Source organism: Cheilinus undulatus, linkage group 5 (assembly GCF_018320785.1).
Source record: "Cheilinus undulatus linkage group 5, ASM1832078v1, whole genome shotgun sequence".
Lineage (NCBI taxonomy): Eukaryota > Metazoa > Chordata > Actinopteri > Labriformes > Labridae > Cheilinus > Cheilinus undulatus.
This window is the reverse complement of record NC_054869.1, coordinates 28,870,289-28,892,951: the sequence shown is the minus strand read 5'-3', so window position 1 is coordinate 28,892,951 and position 22,663 is coordinate 28,870,289. Positions and strand designations below refer to the sequence as shown.

At 39.6% G+C, this 22,663-nt stretch overlaps 1 protein-coding gene across 3 annotated transcripts in view; it reads left to right on the top strand.

The window, feature by feature from the left end:
- Positions 1-22,663, top strand: part of col27a1b (collagen, type XXVII, alpha 1b) — a 106,291-nt gene that overhangs the window by 52,908 nt on the left and 30,720 nt on the right. For 2 of the 3 annotated variants that reach the window (XM_041788362.1, XM_041788363.1), the window contains 25 exons: positions 889-933; positions 1,873-1,926; positions 2,930-2,974; positions 4,981-5,034; positions 6,779-6,823; positions 7,312-7,365; positions 7,567-7,611; positions 7,810-7,863; positions 8,142-8,195; positions 10,483-10,536; positions 10,691-10,744; positions 10,825-10,878; positions 10,962-11,006; positions 12,028-12,081; positions 12,310-12,354; positions 12,520-12,573; positions 12,910-12,963; positions 13,163-13,216; positions 14,219-14,272; positions 18,074-18,127; positions 18,546-18,590; positions 19,247-19,291; positions 19,486-19,539; positions 22,329-22,382; positions 22,489-22,542. In XM_041788362.1, the coding sequence (XP_041644296.1) occupies positions 889-933; positions 1,873-1,926; positions 2,930-2,974; positions 4,981-5,034; positions 6,779-6,823; positions 7,312-7,365; positions 7,567-7,611; positions 7,810-7,863; positions 8,142-8,195; positions 10,483-10,536; positions 10,691-10,744; positions 10,825-10,878; positions 10,962-11,006; positions 12,028-12,081; positions 12,310-12,354; positions 12,520-12,573; positions 12,910-12,963; positions 13,163-13,216; positions 14,219-14,272; positions 18,074-18,127; positions 18,546-18,590; positions 19,247-19,291; positions 19,486-19,539; positions 22,329-22,382; positions 22,489-22,542 (1,278 nt within the window). The remainder of the gene's footprint in view (positions 1-888; positions 934-1,872; positions 1,927-2,929; positions 2,975-4,980; positions 5,035-6,778; positions 6,824-7,311; positions 7,366-7,566; positions 7,612-7,809; positions 7,864-8,141; positions 8,196-10,482; positions 10,537-10,690; positions 10,745-10,824; positions 10,879-10,961; positions 11,007-12,027; positions 12,082-12,309; positions 12,355-12,519; positions 12,574-12,909; positions 12,964-13,162; positions 13,217-14,218; positions 14,273-18,073; positions 18,128-18,545; positions 18,591-19,246; positions 19,292-19,485; positions 19,540-22,328; positions 22,383-22,488; positions 22,543-22,663) is intronic. The other variant, XM_041788364.1, reaches the window with a different exon arrangement.

Genomic DNA, 22,663 nt, shown 5'->3' with positions numbered 1-22,663 from the left:
AAAGGCCTCAGAAAAAGCAACAACAGCTCTGAGGTGTTGCACCGTTAGTGGATTTCAGCAACAGATGCCCTTGGTCTAGAGAGAAAATAAAATGTCAAAAGGTTTCCGCTGTGAGGACTATTCTGAAGAAAGAAAAGGTAATAAAAGTGTGACTAATGCCACAGCTCCTCGGGTACAAATAACCTTACCCTGTCCCTCCGAACTGTGACTGTCAGTCCTCGCCTCACTTCTGGGAAGAACATTGAACTCGAGAAGTCGAAGCTGCACAGCATTAAGACTTCTGTACATTTTAAAATCTGTTTCCTTTCAGCTTTAAACAAATTTAAACTCCATAAACAGCTGGACGACTGCTTGCCGGCTCACGCTTCCTGAATGTTTATGATAACATAGAGTTCAAGCGGAGGTCTCTCTGTTTGCATCTGTGCTTAAGCACACTTACTGTGTCTGAACTCTGATCCCTTTAGACACTTAGTGGTGTGTGATGGATTAGGTTTTAGCTCCCCCTACCATCTGTGGGCTGTGAATCACAGAGGGCTGCAGGTTTATGTCAATGCGTTTCACTTTGCTGAGGGGAGTTCTCCCGAGCTGAGAGTTGATCTTTAGAGTTGCAGGGAGAGATTTTCCACACTGGTGGATTTGTCGGCTGTGTCTCTGAGAAATTGATGTGAGGTATTAAGACCGCAAAAGGCAGCAGAGAGGCCAATTAAAGTGTTATGAAAGATTTAAATTTGAGGTTAAAGTTAGAGCTTATATCAAGCAGGGGGTGCTTTTTAAACTGGTTTTATAACATGTTCTGTTGTTTTATAGAAAATGCTTTTACTGTGACACAAAGTAGATTTGACCCTGTTTTTAACCTGAGAAATCTCTGTTGTGATCTTTTACATTTAGGGTTTACCTGGGCCTGTAGGGAAAATGGGGCCAAAAGGAGTCAGGGTAAGTGGATTGTGGAAAATGACAGCTTCTGCATGCATTGTTTGAATCAAATGTTGAGACTTTGAGGCAGATTTACTGATCTCTAATCATAAAGAGCTGTTTCAGATGCATTTTTTGCTCTGTCATGCCCAGTAAAAACAGAACCATCGCAAACTTATTTGTGTACTTGTTTTTCATGTACTTGTAATGATCTGTAACGTCACATATCCACTGAATCCCAGGGATAAGAATGGTGCTTTCGTCTTGTAATGGAGCTGTCTGTGTTGTGCAGAACTGCTGAATGAATTATCTAACCAGTGTGGCTACACTAAAAAGCCAGTATCATAAACACCACTAGTCCAGTGTTGTTACTATATTACGATAATGACGACTGGTTTTGTAATTGTGCAGAAAGTGATGTGGAGGTTAAGGAACTTGACTCTCTTTACAACTTTTTTCATGCTTCCTTCTCTTGCTCATGTCAGCCAAATATCATAAAAGTATATTGCTCTGCCCAGAGCATAATAATGCTCTCAGACATAAGCTTCTCATTAAATGTCATTTTTATTTATGTCTCTATTGTTTGGCCACTCCTCCCTCCTCTTCTATCCACAGCAGCATTGGCAGCGATCTCCAGAGATCCCTGATGTGAGGGTATGTGCCCTTGGACTACATCGTGGAAGCCAGCACCATGCAGTCCATGGGCATATACACTTGCCTCAAGGCTTAGCTCTTCAGGCCACATTCCTGTACCGAACAGCCTGCAACACATCAAAGCATCACAGTAGAAGTCTTTGTTGAAATTTTCCGTCATTTGTCAGTTTCACACTTCTAACAGCTCATCACAATGTCCATTTCCTCTGCTCGGCCTCACTGTCCTCTCATGTCCATCTTCTTTTGATTCGCCATCTATCTGTGCTTTACCTCTACATCCTCTCCATCTTTTATTCGTCTCTCCAGGGTCACATTGGCCTCCCTGGGCTTTTTGGCCGCCCTGGTCCTGATGGCGAGAGAGTGAGTATCGGTGGCTGTGAAAGTGAAACCCCACTGAGTTGTATTATATATCTGTCCATGGGCTATGAAATAGAAATACATTTCATTTTAGAAGCGCTCCAGGCACATCTCACCAAATCACTATTATGAGCCCAAAGTAGCACAGGCTCCCCTGGGCTAAATTCGATCACACCTTCTCCCAAATGTCTAATCTGGAATAGATGAGGTTAAAATGAAGTAGGAATATCACGATTAATAAAAGCTGGCAAGGACCCAAATTTCCATAAACTGCTGGGGCAAAACACTGCCACAAAATGTAAAATTAATTCTGTTTTGACATCATTTTTTTTATCAAGCCAAGGGGTGATATAGCACTTTGGCCACTTATAAATACATCAGTTAGTCTGGTCAGATGATCAGACTAGGATGTGCATTTCAAAATTGCCTTGGAAAACTTATTTATTCATATAATAAATTGCTATCTTTAATGGATATAGTGTCAGACAGTTTTTTTTTTATATCAGGACAGCTCTAAACTAATGACCAAAGTCTTTCAGCCTTAACCATGAGATAAATGCTGATGTGGCATACTACCAAGCCAACATGTGAAAGTATCAATTTAAATCTGAGCTAATTAGTGTTAATGTAGCATCCATCTCAGGCACAGCTTAGCCTAAGCCCAACTGAGCCCGAATAAATCCATTTGAGTCTGATGAACTTTGAGCCACAGTGTGAAAGCTGAATTGACCATCTTGCAGAAAAATCTCATTTCACAGTCCTACTAGTTGCTCTTCTAATCTTAAAATCATTTAAACCCCCTTCACAAAAGACATTTTCATTTCATTATTCTTCTGATTAAGAATATGATATGATAAAAGCAACATTTGAATTTATTTGGCACATGCCTGCCTGTTTTCTGGAGTCACCTCATTTCAAAAATGTATTTTTTATTTTAGATATCTGCTTTTATCTCCCTTTTTGCTTTCTCTCCATCTCTCATCTCTATTGTCTTTTTTGTCTCCAGGGAATTCCTGGCATTCATGGGAAGAAGGGCAAGATGGGTAGGCCGGTAAAGTTTTCTCTCAACATACTTCTCCGAGAACCTTTTTAATGCCGCCCCATGAACGTGAGGGTGTTGTTTTCTTGATTTATGGACCCTTGCTGTCGTGCCGAGCCACTTTAAAGAGTATTATAAGACCATTACTCTGACAGAGTCCTGGCTTCAGACATAAATCTGTTTATAAAAACTGTAGTAACATGCGCTCCAGCACAGTAATGCTGGGGGATTACTATAGGGATTGCTATAAGGGGAGACACATGCCCCCTAAATAGGGTTCCTGGATGTTCATGTGTCAGCAGATTACATTTAAACTCGCAGCCAATAGTTATCGGTCTCATAGTTTAACCAATGATTCCTCGTCTACAAATCTATTATGATTAATTTTCTCTGGCTGCAGCTGATTAGGAAACATTGTTAGACACTGTAGTTATTACATGGCTTGTTCTACATTAGGCTGATATGATAATATGATGTGTCAGTTGTGGCTTTGGCTCTCAGCAGTCTCTACCCACAGATCAGCAAAGTCTACCATTGTTGGCGCCTGGAAATAAACTTCCCCTCCTTTGTGGCTTACATGGAAAATACTGGAATTGCATGTAACCACTAGTGTAAATCAGATATTTTCCCAGGCCTACAGTGGCTGTTTTTATACTACAACGGTCAGAGACATAGACAGAGCCAAGAAATCTGCTCATACAAAGCCAAGTCATGATGATGACAAGTCATTTCTCTTCCTCTGCAGTGGAAAGTGAGGTCAGTCACTTTATGCAACAAGTTGTCCTGAGTCAGCAGAAGTGAAGTTGAACATAAAAGAGAAGGACTTGACATGTTTTATCCAACAAAGATTCAAATGAGTTGTGCCTTAAAAGAGCTTCATCCACTCAAAGGCAAATTCGGACGCTCTTTGTATTTTTAATGCTCCCTTTCTACAGATTTGCTTACAGGTCTAATGCAGAAAATTATCCATCCTTATTGATTAATTTATTGAATATATTTCAAATAAAACATTTTGCACAGAGCAGACTACCAGGAGTTCAACTGGATTACAAAGAAAAAGTTTTGCCAACTCTGCTAAAAGTTGAAGTCAATATGAGTTAAAAGGATGTGCATGTGTTTCTGATAACAACTTAGCCAGTTTTGGAAAAAGGCACATTTTCATTCTATGAGCTTCACATTGCATCAATCACTGCTTATTTCTTTATCCAGAAATAAATTCAGCAGTCTGCCGCACAAGCAATCAAATCAGCTTGTCTCTTGATGTCTTAATAGTTTCATTGCATGATTTTTTTCTTGTTTTTTATTGTCAGAGAATTAGAGGTGTGGCCACTGTACTATTCTTCCCTTTATCATTGATCTAACCATGATGCTCTCCCTCATTGCTGAGCTTTTGCATGCTGCGTTGAATGTTGACATTGGCACTTTTACAAGCACACGTTGAGCGTGTGGCCCCACAGCTCCATTGCGCCTCTTGTTCTGCCTCTATAATAGAATTACAAGCGCCAAGCAAAAAAACAGACTTAGTCAGCAGTTTCTGAGCCAAGCAGCTTTATTCGGCCATTTAGGCGAGTCCTGGGGGTTTGGTTCGTGGCCTGCCATGCGCTCCCCATCAGCATGCGCACCGCACACACAGACACTCGGTCGCTCGGAAACACTCAGCCGTGGAATTTCCTGTTGGTCTCACAGGAACGGAGCGCTGGGAGCACATTTGATGGGATTTGCTTGGCTTTACTCAGCAAACTTCTGTTTTGGGAAACACTTTGGGGGTCTGAGGATTTAAGGGTTTTACACTTGGCAGATTATAAGGGCTCTTGAGGAAAATTTGTGATATGAGCTTTATGAATGAAGCTGTTTTGACTTAAATGATCCCCTGAGCTCAGCATGATATCCTCATTGATAATCCATATAATTTATCAATAAAATTAACATGAAAATGAACATATTGACAGAGTGATGTTGTCACTCTGATGCACCTCTATTTACATGAGATTCCTGTTTTTTTTTTTTTGTGTGCCCAGGGGTTTCCTGGAGACTTTGGGGAGAGGGGACCTCCAGGTCCTGATGGGAACCCAGTAAGTGGAATGACAAAGTTGCTTTATTTCAGACCCTTAGGTACATATCGACATGAAAGTATGAGAAATACAGAACACAGGGAACACTAAACAAAGATAAAATCACCATAGTTCACAAGTTCACAGTCATCATAACACTAAAGCACTCCTTACCCCTACTACTACAACCGTATTTACTCCCTTTAAGCTCTAACATATTTGTCCTGTTTGTCTCTTGTTTGTCTCTTGTTTGTCTCAGCATTACATCTGTTTGAATTTATCTCAAAGAGCAGAAAACTCCCAACAAATTTCCATAAACTCTGCCTTACGAGAGCTGGAAAATAAACTCATGAAGGCAGATTAACGTCCTAATGATATTAAAGTGTTCAAACAAGAAAAAAAATCCATTGCAGAGCCAAATATGTTGTATTTTACTTCTTTACTTCTTTCATTTCACACAAGAGTATGAAAAACAAGGCCAATAAAGAAAGTTCAAAAGCATTTGAGTTGGTGTGGTTAAAACCCTTTACATGGCTAATATTGAAACCGCCTCCAGAGGGCACACAATGTTCACAAAACAACCAAAGAGAACCAAATATTGTGGTTCACTTATAAAAATTTAAGTAATATAAGCAAACAAGCTACAAAGGATTTTTTTTGATTAACTGAAATAAATAAGAAAGTTTGCTATAATAAAAAATAAAACATTTTCTATGAGGATCGTCATTAGATTATCAGCATTTCTTAGTCCATTTTTGTTCATAGACAGGAACATGTAGGGATTCATTACTGAGAATGTTAATTTCTGATATTTTATTTAGAGATTTCCAAGGCTTTTTTAACATAGAGAATGTCTGAGACCTTAACCCCAGCTGACTTTGAAAATATCCCTTTGGGCTAACATGTGAAGCTTCAACTAAATCAGAAAAGTCAGTTTCAAGACTCAAAACCTGCAGCAGGTTCCAGACTGTTGCAGCAGCATACCTGAAACTCCTTTTCCCCATTTCTATACTTTGGGTAAAGAGAGCAAGAATCAGTCTTGTGATGTGGCCACATAGAGGTGAATAAAGGCCAAAGCAATCACACAAGCAAATGCTGCTTGACTTTTTCAAACCTCCATCCAGATAGATGACTTCATCCATATGAAAAAGAGTCTGAGCACACCTGAATGGTTTTTGCTGCAAATAAGTTGCAACAACAGACTGACCTTAAGGCAACTCATGCAGTCATAAAGTCTCTCCCTCACCCATCAAAATCCTTACTGATGTGAGGGCATCATCAGCAATTTCCCTCTTTCTTCCCACTGACCCTCACTGCTCCTGATCGACAGGGTCAGTGTAAATCTGTGATTGGCTGAACTCCTCCGAGCCTCACTTCCTCTGCCTTCCAGCAAGAAGAGGGAAGATGTTTCTGTCTGAATTCATCTGACTTTTATTCACTGTGAAAAGGCGGAGGCAGCAAGGGGGCTGCAGTGATAAGCATTGCCTCTGACTGACACATTGCATGGGGACGATGTAGGCATGGCGTGTGGCTGCAGGGTGGATCATTCTGAAAACAAGCCGTTCCCTGTGTTTAGAGCCAAGTGCTCAGTCACTCTGCCTAAATGAGAGAAGAAACACATTACTCAGGCGATTAGCGGAGCAAAATACTCATAAACAAACAAAATAATGAGACAAACTGTTTGCTTTCATGCAGCTCTACACCTCTGTGCTGTCTGTGCTCCTGTTACACATTTTGTTTATTTCTTTTTAATTTCTCCTCTAAGGGTGAGCTGGGAGCTCCTGGCCCATGTGGTGTCCCTGGTCTTATTGTGAGTTTTGAATCTTTTTTCATTCAGGTCCTTTTTGTTTATATATATTGCTCTCTCTACCTCTTTAAGTCCCTCTTTTGTCTTCTCTACCTCCTGGAAATCAGCTTGAGTCAAATGTTTTTGAAAAGTACTTAAAAAAGAAAGTCTGAATCCATACTGGCTCCTCTCTCAGCTCAGAAAGTTTGTCAAGTATTACGAGCTCTGGCCCTGGATTTTAGACTTTAGTACTTTTTTATGCAGACTTAGATGTGTCAGAACCACAGAGTATCAAAAACTTAAGAACCTGAAGGTTGCATTTGATGTCAGGACTTCATAGTAATTTTTTTTAGTAAATGTCCTTTTAGATCTTCTTTGCACCTTCATCTGATCAGTTGTTTAGGTTTGCGTGAGCCAAGGAATACATTTGAGATTTTTCAAATAAAGCTTCTTTTGTCTAATAAAAATGTTATTTAGCTTTTTCATTAGTGTTTCTTTGTTGTTTTTTGCAGGGAGACATGGGCCTTGCAGGCATCATGGGCTTACCTGGACCACCAGGACTCAAGGTTAATGACTTTTTTGAAGTGAAGTCTGCGTCTAGATGTCAAATGCATACAACATACAGTAAATATGGTGTATTGTGGCAAAGAAAATTGATATAAACCAGACTGCCTGAATATATTATACCCTGTTGGACTGTATGCATGTGGTTTATGTAACTATTTAGCTAATTAGCTTGTCATCATTTTTTTCCCACCTTGCTTCAGGGAGTAACTGGAAACTCAGGGGAGCCAGGACTGAAAGGTGATAAGGTGATCTGCATATGTCTTTACCAGACTATTAACCTTACTTTTATACATATACAATATTAAATCTGACCAAATCTCACCAGTGGGAAAGCTCATAAAGCCACAATGCATGACTGGCCTCACCTTATACTGCAGTGTCATTAATAATAGAATTTCCCCAACATTTAGTTAATATTTTCTTAATTTTTTGTGTTTTCTCAGGGGGATGTTGGCTTACAAGGAGAGCCAGGGCCTTGTGGGTTCCAAGGTGATAAGGTAGGTGCTTGTCTGTATGTCATGCATAAATATAGGATCTGTTGTTTGAAGCCTGGATCTTCCAATCTGAATTTTAAAGTGTCATCTTAATAGACACTGAGCTCCAGATTGCCTCTGCTGATGAGACAAGAGATTGTCATTATTTATCTGCTATGTCTGTGCGTTTGTTTGCATTGATTTGTGCATGAAGCAGATTGTTCTGATCTCTGAAGAAGCACATATTCCATTTGTTTGTTTGTCTTGTTGACTTATTGAATTGTCTTTACATCTTTGTTTAGGGTATCCGTGGCCCGCCAGGGTTGCCAGGTCCTTGCGGAAAACCTGGAACACAGGTATTATTGCCCATTCAGACACTTAAAACCAAAATGGGAAATGGTGAATACCTAGTAGAAAGTACAGGGATGAATAATACGATTTCTGCCATGAAAATCCCACTCAAGCATGCAGGTACAACCTATCCCTGATGTAACATGACTGACTCCGAATGCAGGTTACACCCAAGGGGAGCACAGTGATTGTTTTGATACGACTAGTGCACTAGTGGAATTTTCTTTAGTTTAATTGCAATCTTACCAGTGATTATTGATGGCACGTTTTACCTCTCAAATGCAATGTTCACTCCTATACTTCCCGCTTGTTCTTGGTGTGTAAAAAGTGTACAGATTTTTTCACAGAGGTCCACTATGGATGAAATAAGGGCTTTTCCTAACCAGTGCGACACAGAGCAGTTAAGGATTAGACATACAGCCATATGCATATGTTTTAGGCATGCAAGGTGCTAAGGACCTGGTGTGCTACAACATAGGGCTGGAGGGGAGCCAAGGTCAAGCTTGATGGCATCTCTTTTGTCCGGGCCTTTCCCCCCCTGGTAATACGCCTGGAGACTGCAGCGATTTTTGGGTCCTTTGGACATCCACATTAATCAGGGGCAATCCTGCTATCTGCTCAAATGATACCCTGGGCTGTGCTTACTCACCACATCCACCCCTTACTCCGCCCTAAAGGTGTGGACTTTGAAATGTTTTCAACCGATTGCTTCAGCCTCAGTTTTTGGCCTGAACATGCCTAAATGTTACGCACAGCACTGTAGCTTATATACATTTTGTTTGAAAGCTGTTGAAGTTGTTTTTATCATTGGCAGCTTCAGATCAAAATTGTTCTGTATGCATAGTATTGAGCTGGAAATGTAAGGTAAGCCCCAGGACACACTCTGGAAAAAAATACTGGTGCTGTTGGAGGAAAATGGATGGAAATTTACAGATATATAGAAAGTATGTGCTAGAACTCATGCCTGTAGGAAAATGTTGGTCCACTCTTTGCAATGTACAGTGCTTAACAAATTTATTAGACCACCACCCAAAGTAAGGTTTATGCCACAGCTGCCCTAAATTAACAGCATTGGTAAAAACTGGTAAAACCAAAATCATTTTTTATGTTTCTGCAATGGTTAATGCACCAATATGTAGAAGCTCTTTAACCCAAATGACATTTTTAATGCTAAAATATAATTATTGTTGTTATCCATGAATTTTCAAATTTACTGATTTACAAAAAAACTGAAAAAATAGTAAAGAACATTATTATTTCTTGATTAATATGTCAAATTATAGTTATTTACTTGCATTCTTGAACAGAAAAATGAGTTTTAGTGGTTGAATGTTATGCTTGATTAATTTCTGACTTCTCAGAGAAGCCCAGTGTGCCAGCTCAAATTTGGGTATAAAAAGGTGAATTCAGTTTGAAATTCCTCATTCCTGTTCAAAATGGTAAACGTGGAGAGCTGACTGAAAATGAAAGAGTCTGCATTAAAGCACTTCATGATGCTGGATGGTCTCTGAGACAGGTGGTCTAATAAATTTGTTAAGCACTGTATGTTTATTTATCTCTGACATAAACATCTGATTTTAACGCTCACAAGAAAATTCCTAAACAGATGCTGCTTCAGCTTTGAGACTAATCCACCAGCTGGCACTAGTGCTGTCTGGGTTGTCCTAAATATTTTCGCCACCCTCTGATCTGATTTAAGATTGCTGGTGGGAATTCCCATTGACATTTTTGCTTGACCTGCTATATTATTTGGCAGCTTCAATGACTGGCCTTACTCTTTCTTCAGTCAGTCTTTCCTCAGCCACAATGGTTGATTTGTTTAGTGAAGGCTGTATCTTCAAAGAAGTTGGGGCTGGGCATGACTTAGAGTTGAGCAAAGTCACTGCAGCTTTCAACAGGTGCTCTGCGGCACATTTAGATGCATTTTAATGGTCACATTACATATTTACATACGTTTTTGCATCATAAAACATGATGTGTGGTTCATTCTTTTAGTGACTATTGGCTACGCAACTGCCAAAATTGTCGATGGTTAATCAAGGTTATTTGCCAAAACATATAAGAGTCATTCTGAAGGTCTACCCTGCAGTTACTTCAAATGCATTATTACAATTATGATGATGTTTTAAAATGAGAGTTTTTTTTTAATGTTTGCATGTACCCCTATCTAAGTAGCACTTTCAAACAACTCAATGGGTCAAAGTGGTTCTTATAAGCCCACATTATTTGGTTAATATACTTAGAGGTTTATGTCTGTGTGATGACAGTGCAATTATTTGTGACTTTTCTAAGGGCAAGCCTGGTGAAAAGGGTCCTGATGGTTTACCTGGCCCCCCTGGCCCAGAGGTAAGACTGATTTTGTTTACTTATTATGTTTTTTAAACAAAATATTACATTTTAAAAAGACTACATACTTAATGTTATATTCCTTAATATAAGTGCAGTACGTTGTGCATGACGAATGCTTTAGTGTGCTGAAAAAACTGGATCATCTTTACAGGGCTTCCCAGGAGACATCGGCCTACCGGGACAAAATGGCCCTGAAGGACCCAAGGTTTGCAGAGTCACTAAAAAGCTTCATGTTGAAAGTGAATGGAAAAGAAGTCAAAGTTCACATTTAGTGTTCATCCACAGGGAAAGCAAGGGACAAGAGGTTTGCCAGGTCCAAGAGGAGCAACTGGACCTCAGGTGGGATGTAATGTATGCTGAAAATGACTTCATAATAAGGGGATCTGGCTCCTCCTGACCTTTTGTGAACATGTCTTTGTCAGGGTGATGAGGGACCAGTTGGGTCAGCTGGACCTGCTGGACTCGAGGTGAGTGCTGACTGGATGAGCCTTTTAACTAATAAGCAGTTAGAAAACACCAAACCGTACAGAAAACCACAAAACTTACCATGCACCACCTCTCCTCGTGTGTCTCGGCCTAAATTACACCTCAGGGGAAAAACTCTGGCTGTTCCTTTGGCTGACGAACATCTCTTTTGTTTTAGAGCAAGACTTCCTATCAGAAAATGTGCACCTATTTTACCAGAATGGTCTGCAAATTGCTATTTTCTTCTTTTTTTAAAAAAGACTCACTGTCGCAAACAAAAACATCTATCTCTTAAGGTACACCAAAATGTATAGTTGTATCAGCTGATGGATATATTTAGAGATAAATGCACGGGAAATGAACTATTTTAACCTAAATACAACAATATTGTAAATGTTTGGTGTCTCTCATAGAGGACAATTGTGCAGTTCATGTTGACTCCAGAGGCTCTCTGAAAAAAAAAACTCTTGTTTATTTTCCAAACATTTCCACTCTTCACAGATTATACTGTCATCTGCAGCTTCTGAACATAGAACATGGGGGATAAAGAGGCTTTGCAAGACCAACTAATAACTTTAAAACAGACAAATGGGACGACTTTGAACTTTTCAGCTGCGCATATTAAAGTCAACAGTTTCAGTGCAAAAGAAAATGTTTGCTTGGAGTCAACCCAGGCTAAACAATGCAGCAGAAATCCACTGAAACTCTATTTCTGCAGTAGCTGACTCCAGGCTTCCATCTCCCAAAAGTGCATCTCACAAGTGATAGCTGAAAACAAACATAAATGACCCAATGACTTGTGAGAGTAATAAGAAGCCTTTGATGCTGCAAACAGCTCTTTGTTTTATGGATCATTAAGTTTCTTAAAGGGATGTTTTTGTTTTGGCATCAGCGGCTGGTTTGTTTTGTGCTGCGGCTCCTCGTGGGATGGCACACTCTCAGAATGTACCTTTCACAGGAGTTTATTGTTTGTTGTATATGTCTGCAGCGTACTTCTCTGTGTCATTTTTGCTTTCTGTTCAGGGCAGGCCTGGGAGGCAGGGATTCCCTGGACTGACAGGCCCAGATGGACTCAAGGTCAGGCCCTATGGTCACATATTCAACACTGAAACACTGTCATCCTTAAATGAACATTGTCTCCCCGGCTTTCTTTTATGATAATGTATCATCTGAATAAGTGTAAATTAGATGTTAATTCTTTGTTACCACAGGGGAAGCTGTCTCTGAGCACATTTCAGTTGATTTGAACTAAAAATGAAAGGCTTGAATAAGTTTGTGATATGCTAATTGTCTGCGTTGCTGTAGGGCGAGACCGGGATAACTGGCGAGGTCGGAAAGCTTGGCGAGAGGGTAAAGACTTTTTCTCCCTCTCTCTGCTGTTTGATTCTCACTGTGTGTCTCTCTGTGTCTGTTTTCTCCGATTCCCAAAAGCTGCGCAGTCTAGTATGAGAAAGCAGACTTCAATCGAGCTAAAAGAAATAAGACAGTTAAGACAGCTTGTTTTCTCTCCTTCAGGGGATGCCTGGTTTTGTGGGGCCTGTCGGAGAGGCAGGTATCACAGGAGAAAAGGTTAGGAAGGTCTCAATTTGTCAAACTTTGAAAGTATCACAGTTTGTTGTTGTTGTTCATTGTCCAATTTTAGGCTGGGAAAGAGCTCGCTGTTGAATTAACATGGAGTAAAAGATTAAACCATAATGTCTAATAGTGCAGATTTAATGACAAAGTAATTATCAAGTAACCAAGCACAAGTGTCAAACATTTAATGTTACAAGCCTCTAAAAGATTTTTAGCTTTTCTCCATAATATGTCCCTCTAAATGAAAGTTAATGCTTAATTGCTTAAGAAAATGAAAATTAGGATTGAAGCTGTTTATATTTTGCGTAAATATCTCTTGTGTTTCCTCAGGGGGATCGAGGGAAAACTGGCGGTCCTGGGCCGCCAGGTGAACCAGGGTCGATGGTAAGGAGTAAGTCCTGACCCTGTCTCTCGTACAAGGGGGGCTCAAGTCTGTATACATAAGGGCTGGGGACGTGATATGCTTGGAGGGACTGATTGGAGACTTAAAGCCATTTAGTTTCTTCAGAAATCTGAGAGCTCATTTTTTATTTTATAGATAAGTCATGTCAATTCTTTTTTTGAGTAATACTGTATTCATCAGGGTCACACTGGATTACCTGGAGAGTCGGGGCCACCTGGACCACAAGGGATCCCAGTAGGTGTAATCTTGCTTTATATCCTTTCATAGTACATGGCACTTTATACAGCTTGAACAGTATACTTTATATATAAACTATTGCCCTGCTATCTTCACTGCTGGACCTTGTATCGTACTTGGATCAGGCTGATATTTGCTGATTCTGGTTGACATATTCGTTGTACTTTTGAACCTCTGGAGTAAAGTTAAGATAATCTTTCAGCTTGCCTTGAATTAAACTAAAACTAAAATGTATTTTAGACCCAGTTTAACAGTCTAATGTTTGAAAAGACTGTCAATAATTGCCGTTTATGAATAATTTGATGAATTTGTTTTCGAGAGCATTTCCATGGTCTTCTAACGTTGCAATCTGAACAACTGTGCCAGGTCTGAAAACGGACTTGACCAATTATCATCACTTGAGGAGAATGAGGTGGTTGCTACTTATGGGGCTATGTTGTACTGGAGGCTGATGGCAGTGGCTGCTGCCGATGTAGGGTTTAACTCAGATGTAGTTATAGTATAGCAGCAGTTTTATCACAGCACGTCCACATTTCTTTATTAGAACAAGAACATGGAGCCACACTGAAAGCTTTACTTAGTGGAGAAGATGTTTTTTCATTCCTCCCTACTGCCCTAGGCATGAGTTTTATCCACCAACAAGCTCCACTGTTTGTAAACAACAACAGCACCTGCATGCCAGATTACTACTGAAGCTGTGCATACTTATTACCTCTTTATGTTCTGTCGCTCTGATTTGCCTGTAATGAATGTGACAGACAGAATGACAGTCCAATCAACCTCAGAGAAACCTCCCAAATGCTTTCTATGGGAGGCTTCCAGATGAATGTGGAATATATCCCAAGCAATGGATATATGAAACAGTCTATCTGGCATGCCAGGTTAATGACCTTCTGTCCCTGTATAAAATTTGGACTTGAAAAACTGTGCTTTGTAACCGTGTATTTGATGGTTTATTTCAGTCACACTAATGGAGTGAACTTTTTCATACACATTCAGGGGCCTCCTGGTTCTCGGGGATCCATAGGCGTCAGGGGCCCCAAAGGAGTGAGGGTGAGTTACTGAAAAACGCTTCAACTGTTAGAAGCTAAATCAACTATGAGGTATGGCTATTAAATGATGAGACTGTGCTTATGAGGATAAAACCACATGGTTCACCGTCACATCCAGTGTTATATATTAAAGGTTGGGTATTCATGGACAACTGCTGTAAGTTTCCAGTAAGGGACATCTTTAGTTCACTGCTAGCTACTGATTGAAGTGCACCTGTTTTTTTATCAGGCATGAGAAAATGATTAGCTTAAAAGTTGAGCAACACATTAACTTGAAATTTTTGGTGAAATTTAGCAAAACATTAGCAAAATCTTTTCGTACATTAACTAATGTATATGGGGAACACTGCATGTCACATGCATGTGTTTTTGAATTGCACTAAAGATTTTGTGACGGCAGAGAGGATGTGCAAGATGCTGAACGTTCTGAGCACCCACGCAAAAAAAACTTCTGAAAACTTTCAACAACTTGAACAAATCATTTTGAAATGATTGACAATGACTCAGAATGAATGTGAGAATGATAGCAGAAATGTTCTCCACTGATATAGAGACAGTTCAGCATAAAAATTTGAACCTGACTTAAAGGTGGGCTTAAGTTGTCCCAAAACTTCTGACTCCTGATCAAAAGGAAAAACCAAAGCAAACTTGTGGAGACATTTTGGAACAAATTCAGAGGTCCCAAGTTTTTTAGAAGTGATTACATGCAATTAAATTTGGATCTCTAATATGATCCTGAGACAAAACGGCAGTCATCTATCCATCCATTTTCCATACCGCTGATCCTGTTGGGGTCGTGGGGGCCTGGAGCCTACCCCAGCTGTCATTGGGTGAGAGGTGGGATACACGCTGGACTGGGCGCCAGTCAATCACAGGGTTGACATATTGTTTAGAGGCAGACAACCAGGCCCTCTCACAGTCACACCTATGACCAATTTAGAGTCACCAATTAACCTAACGAGCATGTCTTTGTGGTGGGAGGAAGCCAGAGTACCCCTGTACTGCCGTGCAGCTAAAAAACAAAACAAAACATGGCAATCAATGCATTGGAAAACACAATCAAGGATGAGGAAAGCGGGACAAAGCAAATCTAAATCTAAGACCATGTTGATTGTTTTCTTTGACATTAAGGGTATCATTTTGGAGGAGTGGGTTCCAGAATAGTCAAAGGTGAATCAACACTGTTACAAACATGTTCTAGAAAAAACGCAAGAAAAATGGTTTCTTTCTTCATCAAGAGAGTGCCAGATCACACTGCACTCTCTGTAAAGTACATTCAGACCTAAAAACAAATCACAGTGCTTGATCACCCTCCCTATTCACTTTTTCTAGCACTGTGAGATTTTTCCTTCTTCCTAAGATCAAATCGGTGCTTAAAGGAACACGTTTAGAGTCTGTGCCAGAAGTTAAGAAAAGAATGACAGAGGTTCTGAGACATCTGTCTGAAGAAGACCTACTGCACTGCTTTGATCAGTGCAAGACCTGAATGCAGCTGTGTGTTGATGCAGAAGGGGAGTATATTGAAGGAGAAAGAAACTAAAAAGTGTTTATGTTCAGTAAAATTGTATTACAACATCAGTCTCTTTTTTTAATAGCCATACCTTGTATGTCTCCAAATAACATAACACACCGGTTTAATCAACACTATACCAATAGACTCACTCTGCCATATAGGCCCAAGCACAAATAACTGTGGCATTCAAGGTCCATTAGAACATTACAGTAATGTAATAGGTAATTGTAATAATGTGTCAAACACTGGTAAATACCAGCAGACCTAAAGACTCCACTCTTGGCTTCAACTATGCTTTGAGTAAACTGCTGATTGCCAAATGTTCGTGAACATGCCAGCATTTAGAATGGATAAGATAAGATAATCCCAAAGGAAATCCTTGTTCAGGGTTGCTCCAATATTACAGTAATAACAAGAGTAACAGAAAGGAGCATAAAGCTATAAGCATTAAGCTAAAGCATCAAAGGGCTGCTAGCTTGGCTGTATGCTGTTAGTTGATGTATAAAACATGAGTAGTTATTTGCTAGACAGACAACTTGTGGTAAAACAAACTAACACTGCTGTTAAAAACCTTTAAAGGCTCATGACATACTGCGTGGTCCAAATTGACACAACAGGTTAAATGTGTAGCCAAGTATGTAGAGAACATGAAATCCAACATGTAGAGCAGATATGCAGCACATCATGCCATATGAATTTAAAATCCCTGGAGTTTTTGTACATGGTTATGTGTATGCATGCTGTTTTGTCTGACATGAACTCTGAATGATTTGCTTTTTTCATAAATGGGATTTCTACTTTGAGAAAATAGCCTTTGGTTGCACAGCAGGATCATTGGACTGCATGAATAATTGATCTAACATGAATAAGTGGTATAATTAAGGCTTTTAATTCCGTGGATTGGTTTTACACGGCTCCCATGATATTACGAGTAGTCACAGACGTAATGCTCAATAACTATAATAGCAGAAAATTACATCAAAGCTTAGGAAAATGAAATTAAGCCCAGGATGATTAAACACCAGTTTTCTTATGATAACATCTGAAGCTATCCCCAGTCAAATAGGATTGGAAAACAAAACAGGAACATCCTTCTTCCTATGCCAAATATTTGGTATGTGAAAGTGTAAAATTACCTTAAAGGGGAAGACAATGCTGTATTATTCATAGCACATATTCAAATTGTTGCATGTATATATTTCTGAATGAATAAAAACAATATGTACAGCACATTATATGAATGTTTTTACTCTCTAATCATGTTGTACTAATGTCCCCATGCTCTGATCTCTTTTTAAGATTTTATATTTTACTTCCTGAGGGTATAGTCATATTTCAGTCATATTTCATCATTATACCACCCTGGAATTTAATTTAGCTTAAAAGCTTCCTTCCCCCCATGCAAACTGTCTCTGCTTAATTTAAGCAACTTTTCAGTCTTAAAATGATGAATGTCTTCCATTTGTGAGCTAGAATTTAACCACCCTTTTATTGTAGTGTTTTTAAATGCTTTCCTGTGTAAAAAGCCCTAAAATTGATGCACTTTAAGTGAAAGCCAGAGGAGTGGGTGAGCCTCGAGCTAACATGCTTGGGTTTGGGTTGAATGGATCTGAATACTGATTATCAAGGAAGGGTTGAATGAATGGTAAATACCTGCACAGTAAAATATGCCAATTTCATATACTTAATCAAGAAAAGCAACTGCAGTGGGTAATCTTCAGTGCATTTTCAGCAAAACTTTCTTTTAAGAGATGATGGCTTACATGTTATGATGCCATGCATCTTTATTGTTCTTAACCCATTTTAGTCACCTTTATACAAGATTCTCTCATGGACAGCTGGTATAAGTCAGAGTCAGTCTTTCAATGAATAGTTTAATTCTGTTTGAATGTCGGAATGAATGAGCAACAGGATTTGCGACCTTTTTCCAAAGCTTCTTTACAATAACCCCAGTGTGCATGCGGCACCGCTGTGTGTGACTGTGGAAACATGGGGACAAAGTCTACCCAGTGTGGATTGGGCATCCTTCAGAGCTGATTCACCAATTCTCAGTAGTTGCCAAAATAGCCACAATCTTTGATGGTGTCCTTCCGAAGTGGGCCAAGCCACAGATCACAATTAAACTCAGAGAACTGCCTCCCAGGCTCAGCTTAATAGGGAGGACAAAAAATGGAGATTAAGTGCCCTAATTTATTGACTCAAATTGTCAAACATCATACGCCTCAGGTCTGTTAGAGGCCAAGTTTTCCAAAGCTATCCATCTGTGACGACCTTTATTTGTTCCAATAGGGTCCATGGGGTCCTGATGGCCCAGTTGGGGAGAAAGGATCCACTGGAGTAAAGGTAGGCAAGTAAAGGTTTATGAAACATTCCAAGTCTCTGATTTCAAGTTTTGTGTTCCTATCAATAAAACTAACTTTCAGTGCCTTAAAGCAATGTCTGACTTTCAGCTTCTTCATTGCATTCTCTGTCTCATTTAACAAATCATAAACTAAAATGAAAGTTTCTCTGGAAGAGGAAAAAGAATATCAAGAAAACTTTAACAAGCTGCTCTGTTCTTCAGATTGTAATTATCAGCTATTTTAACTTTTAAAGTTACAAGTAGAGGACATTCTTTGTTCCCTACAAATCTAAGAACAGAGCATTAAATCAAAGATGCCTGAAATATTGATGGTGCTGGTGCTGCTTGGTAGTCGGGAACATTTGGACTCAGGGGGTTTTCAGAATGCTAAGTTAACTGAGTTGGATGTTTTCTTTGCAGGGCCCTGATGGTCCACCAGGAAAATTGGGCCTCCCTGGGGAGACGGTAAGGAAAAATCTGCCTTCTCTAATTTCCCCTTGTTGTGGAAAGAACATTTAAATATTTTACCATAAAGAGAAAAAAGCTCAGAACAAGTTAAAGTCCAGCATTTTTGTCTTTTATAGTCATGCTAAAAGCTTAATGTTGAAAATTTTTGCCATGTGGAAATATTGTTTTATTGAGTTGGAATTAATTTTCGTCATAAAACGGATGCTCCAATACAAGTTCTGAAATATTCCATTGGGTTATACTGTAACTGCTGGACATCTTTATGTGTTTTATGACCTGTCAACAGAGAAAGAAGTAATGTTCAACATCATCATTACTATACATTTTCTCTATAAGCCAGAAGTCGGTCTTTATGACTAGCTAAAAACTACTTATAGGAGCTTGAAGTGGTGAAGGAGTATCAAGTTGCAAACTTAATAGTGTTTAGGCATTTTATAACTGGCTTTTTTATGCTGTTTCCCAAAGCTATAGCAGCTTTTATTACGTCAAACTTTTTGAGAATTGGAAGAATACAGAAGAAAGTGAACTGAGCCTTTCATATATTCATCAAATGTGTGATGCAACACCAAAGAAACAAATAACATTACAAACACACATTTCAGCATAAACTTTGAGCATAAACTTATGTTTCCATTTGTGTGATTTTGCTGCAGGGAAAGCTTGGCGAGCCAGGTGAAGCTGGGCCTAAGGGATTTCCAGTAAGTGATTGGGGCTAACAGAGGCCTCTTTTAGGTCAGTCATGATTTTTTGGGTTGGACTCCTTTTGGGGAACAGTGTGGGATAAGAGAAGCTTGTGTAGAACACTGTTACTCTAGTGGTTGTTGTAGCACTTAAGCATGGGCCTGACAACCTGCTGGGTGTGTTAATAACGGTGCTATGTTATTTCTTGTAGGGTATCCAAGGACCTTCTGGATCTCAGGGGGCCAAAGGAATTGCAGGAGAGCCAGTGAGTTTATTAGTTTACATTAATTTGGATGTAAAAAGTAATGGAATGGTGCAATGTTTTCATTATGGAATAAAAGTCAAAAAGGAAGACATACAGGACCAGATCCACAAAGAGGGGATTGTGCCTGCTAATTGCGCCTGATTTGCACCAAATTAGCAACTAGAATCAGCCCCATTTTAGCATCCTACTCATAAAAGAATTTGCACAGTTAAATGCAGGCAAGCATGCCCACAAAGTGTAACAGCTGAGCTCACTTTGCACCTGAATTGCTACTAGCCATGTGGCAAAATAGTGGCTTTGTGTCGAGATCATGGTAGACATGACAGGTCAGATAGAAAACAAACCAGGAAAGAATGACAAGAACGCACACAAAATTGATAAACAATGCCTGTTCATCAGTGCAAAAGACTCACATGAACAAAAATGGAAGACCAAATCCACATTCTGACACCACAGGAGAGAATATATTTTTGGTCTATTTGTGTTAATGATCTTGGAGCTGTCTGTGGTGCTGAAAATCTGTGAACTATAACATACCATACCTTTCAGCTTTTCCACTTGTTAATAAATCACAGCTTGATAGTAATAAGCTTTTAAAGGGAACCCTGCATATGAAGGCATATTGACTTATAGGAGTAACATTAAAGGGATATTTTGGTGTTTTTGAAGTTGTGTTGTACGAGGTACCTTGCAATAGTAGTGCCATTATCCACCAGAGATTTCAGTGAGCGTTGTCTCTTCAAACAGTGCCCCAGGCGGATATGTCTGCTTCACGTCATTTAGTGAGTTAAAGATGAAAATGGCCCAAAAAACATTGTTGGCTCAGTTGTATGCTAATAGTTGGTTGTATTTTGTAATGTGTTTGGCTACCGGTTCCACCTCAGCATATCTGAACAGATGTCAGGGGAAAAAAAACCCAAATTAAGCTCAAGCTAATTATTTCAGCTCAGTTTTTCACTTAAACAGCTGACATATTGTTTTTTAAAGTACACACAAGCTTACTGTAGCTTGTCTGATTATCAGCCATTTAAGGAATTAAGCAACAATAAACCTACTTGGATGCCAATTTTCGTGCAGCTCTTCTGGTCAGGGTTGCGTTCTCAAATTTATCCTCAGAAAGTTGAGGAAAGCCTGTAAAACACCGCCGCTCAGTAAGGCAAGGAACTGTGAATGGGGAGTGATGCAGGCTGCAAGAAGTGTTGTAACTAAGTCCCTCTCCTGACAACAGTAGCTCTTGTGAAGATGGACTCACAGTTTCTAAACCTTCATCACCATGTAAGCTAATCAGTCTCCACTAAGGTCTTTCTGACTCTTTTTCCTTCCTTTAAGTCTCCATCTGAAGAAGTTGTTCCTCTATGGATCATGAAAGTCTCCCCTCTTATCCATGGTAAACCACATTTGAGTCAAAATTGCTTTTGTTTTAGTTTAGTTTGTTGTTGTCTCTGAAAAAGCTTGAAAACCCAGACAGCTGTTCAGATACACTGAGACTGAAGACCATGTAGCTGAGGCTCACATTGCAAAATAATACCAAACACAGGTGAAAAATAAAATGCCCGACAAAGTTTTTATATAGTATACAATTGAGCCAACATTTTTTGGACCATTTTCCCCTTAAACTAAGCTAAATTATGTGGGGCTGCTGTACCCGTCTGTGGTACTAGTCTCCCCAAACGTGTCCTATTTGAAGCTCCCATTCCAGAGGTTAATGCCACTACTATCACCAAGTACCTCATACAACCCAACTTCAGCAATACTGAAATATCCTTTCACTGTCTTAAAGAAACACACTAGATTTCTACATTTTGGGGAAAATTTAAGTCCACGTCTGGCTTCACTGTTCTTTTCCCCTTCTTGGAATGTTCTCCCCTCGATCTACTCTATAGTACCCTCTTCCTTATTGTCCTCTTTACTGAAACTCCACTTGGATTTGGAATTAAAGCTTTCAAGGATGAAACTCCCCATGAAGGTTAGTAATGTCATATGGCTTCATTGGTTTACTAAGTACGATCCAAAAGGCAAAAAAGTGAAAATGATTGCAGCTTGACATCACTAGCCAGAATTTACCAGAGAATGTAGAAACACAGTGTTTCTTTATACAACGTACAAATAAAAGTCAGTAGCAAAAGTCATGTTTTGCAGCTGCAAAAACAGTACAATCTTTTTGTGATTCAGACTAGCAGTATGTCAGTCATTATTCTGTCTGATTTTTTGCTCCAGCTGGTTCAATTATGTAAAATTTTGAAAGTTGAAAAGTGTACTTTAAAGAATATTGTCAGAATTCTCCAGTGTCTCATTATCTGAAATAACCTGTGGCTCTCCAACACCCACTGGACACCCTTCTTCTTGCCCTTGCACATAAACTCTAAATTTCCACTTTGACACCCCTTATGCAGTACCTCCCAAAAAACACATACCCTGGTCAAAAAGCCCTGAACAAGCTAATCCTCCTCCTTTCATTCTGCTTGAGTCTCAGAGACACAAGCAGAGAAGAAGTGAGCCTGAGACTATTTGATTTACACCACCTCCTTCCTGGAGAGGCGGCTTTATTGTAGCCTGAATGTGTCTCTATAACAGCAGGCCTGTTTCCATCACTCGCAGAAAGCTTTGGCTCAGTGTTTTGAAGGCTCTTAGCCCTCGCAGATTAACTTATCTCCACAAATCCACACTTTCTGCCTGGTTCTTATTTCTTTTCACATTTTTCCTTCTTTACTGTCACTTTTCAAAGTGTTTGTCCAAGATTAGAGAGTGCTCTTACCGCTTTTTATTGATGCCTCTGCTTCTCCCTGCAGGGACCAGCAGGGCCGCCAGGAACAATTGGACCACTGGGGGAGATGGGACCAATGGTGGGTTTGATCACACAGCTGGTGAAAGAACCCCCCACTGACTTTTGTATTAGCACTGGATGCTGTAGGCTATTATTGTTTTTTTTTTTTTTTTTTTTTGTCAAAGGGGCCAACTGGGAAGGCTGGGGACAGAGGGCTTCCTGGTGAACGTGGAGAGAAGGTAAATATGGCATTTGGCTGCCAGAATTTCCATTGGTTCTTGAGATATTGGACATAAATATATTTGAACCAGGAAGTCAATGCTATAGGAAATAGACAAGGACTGTAAATTTTTAAGGATG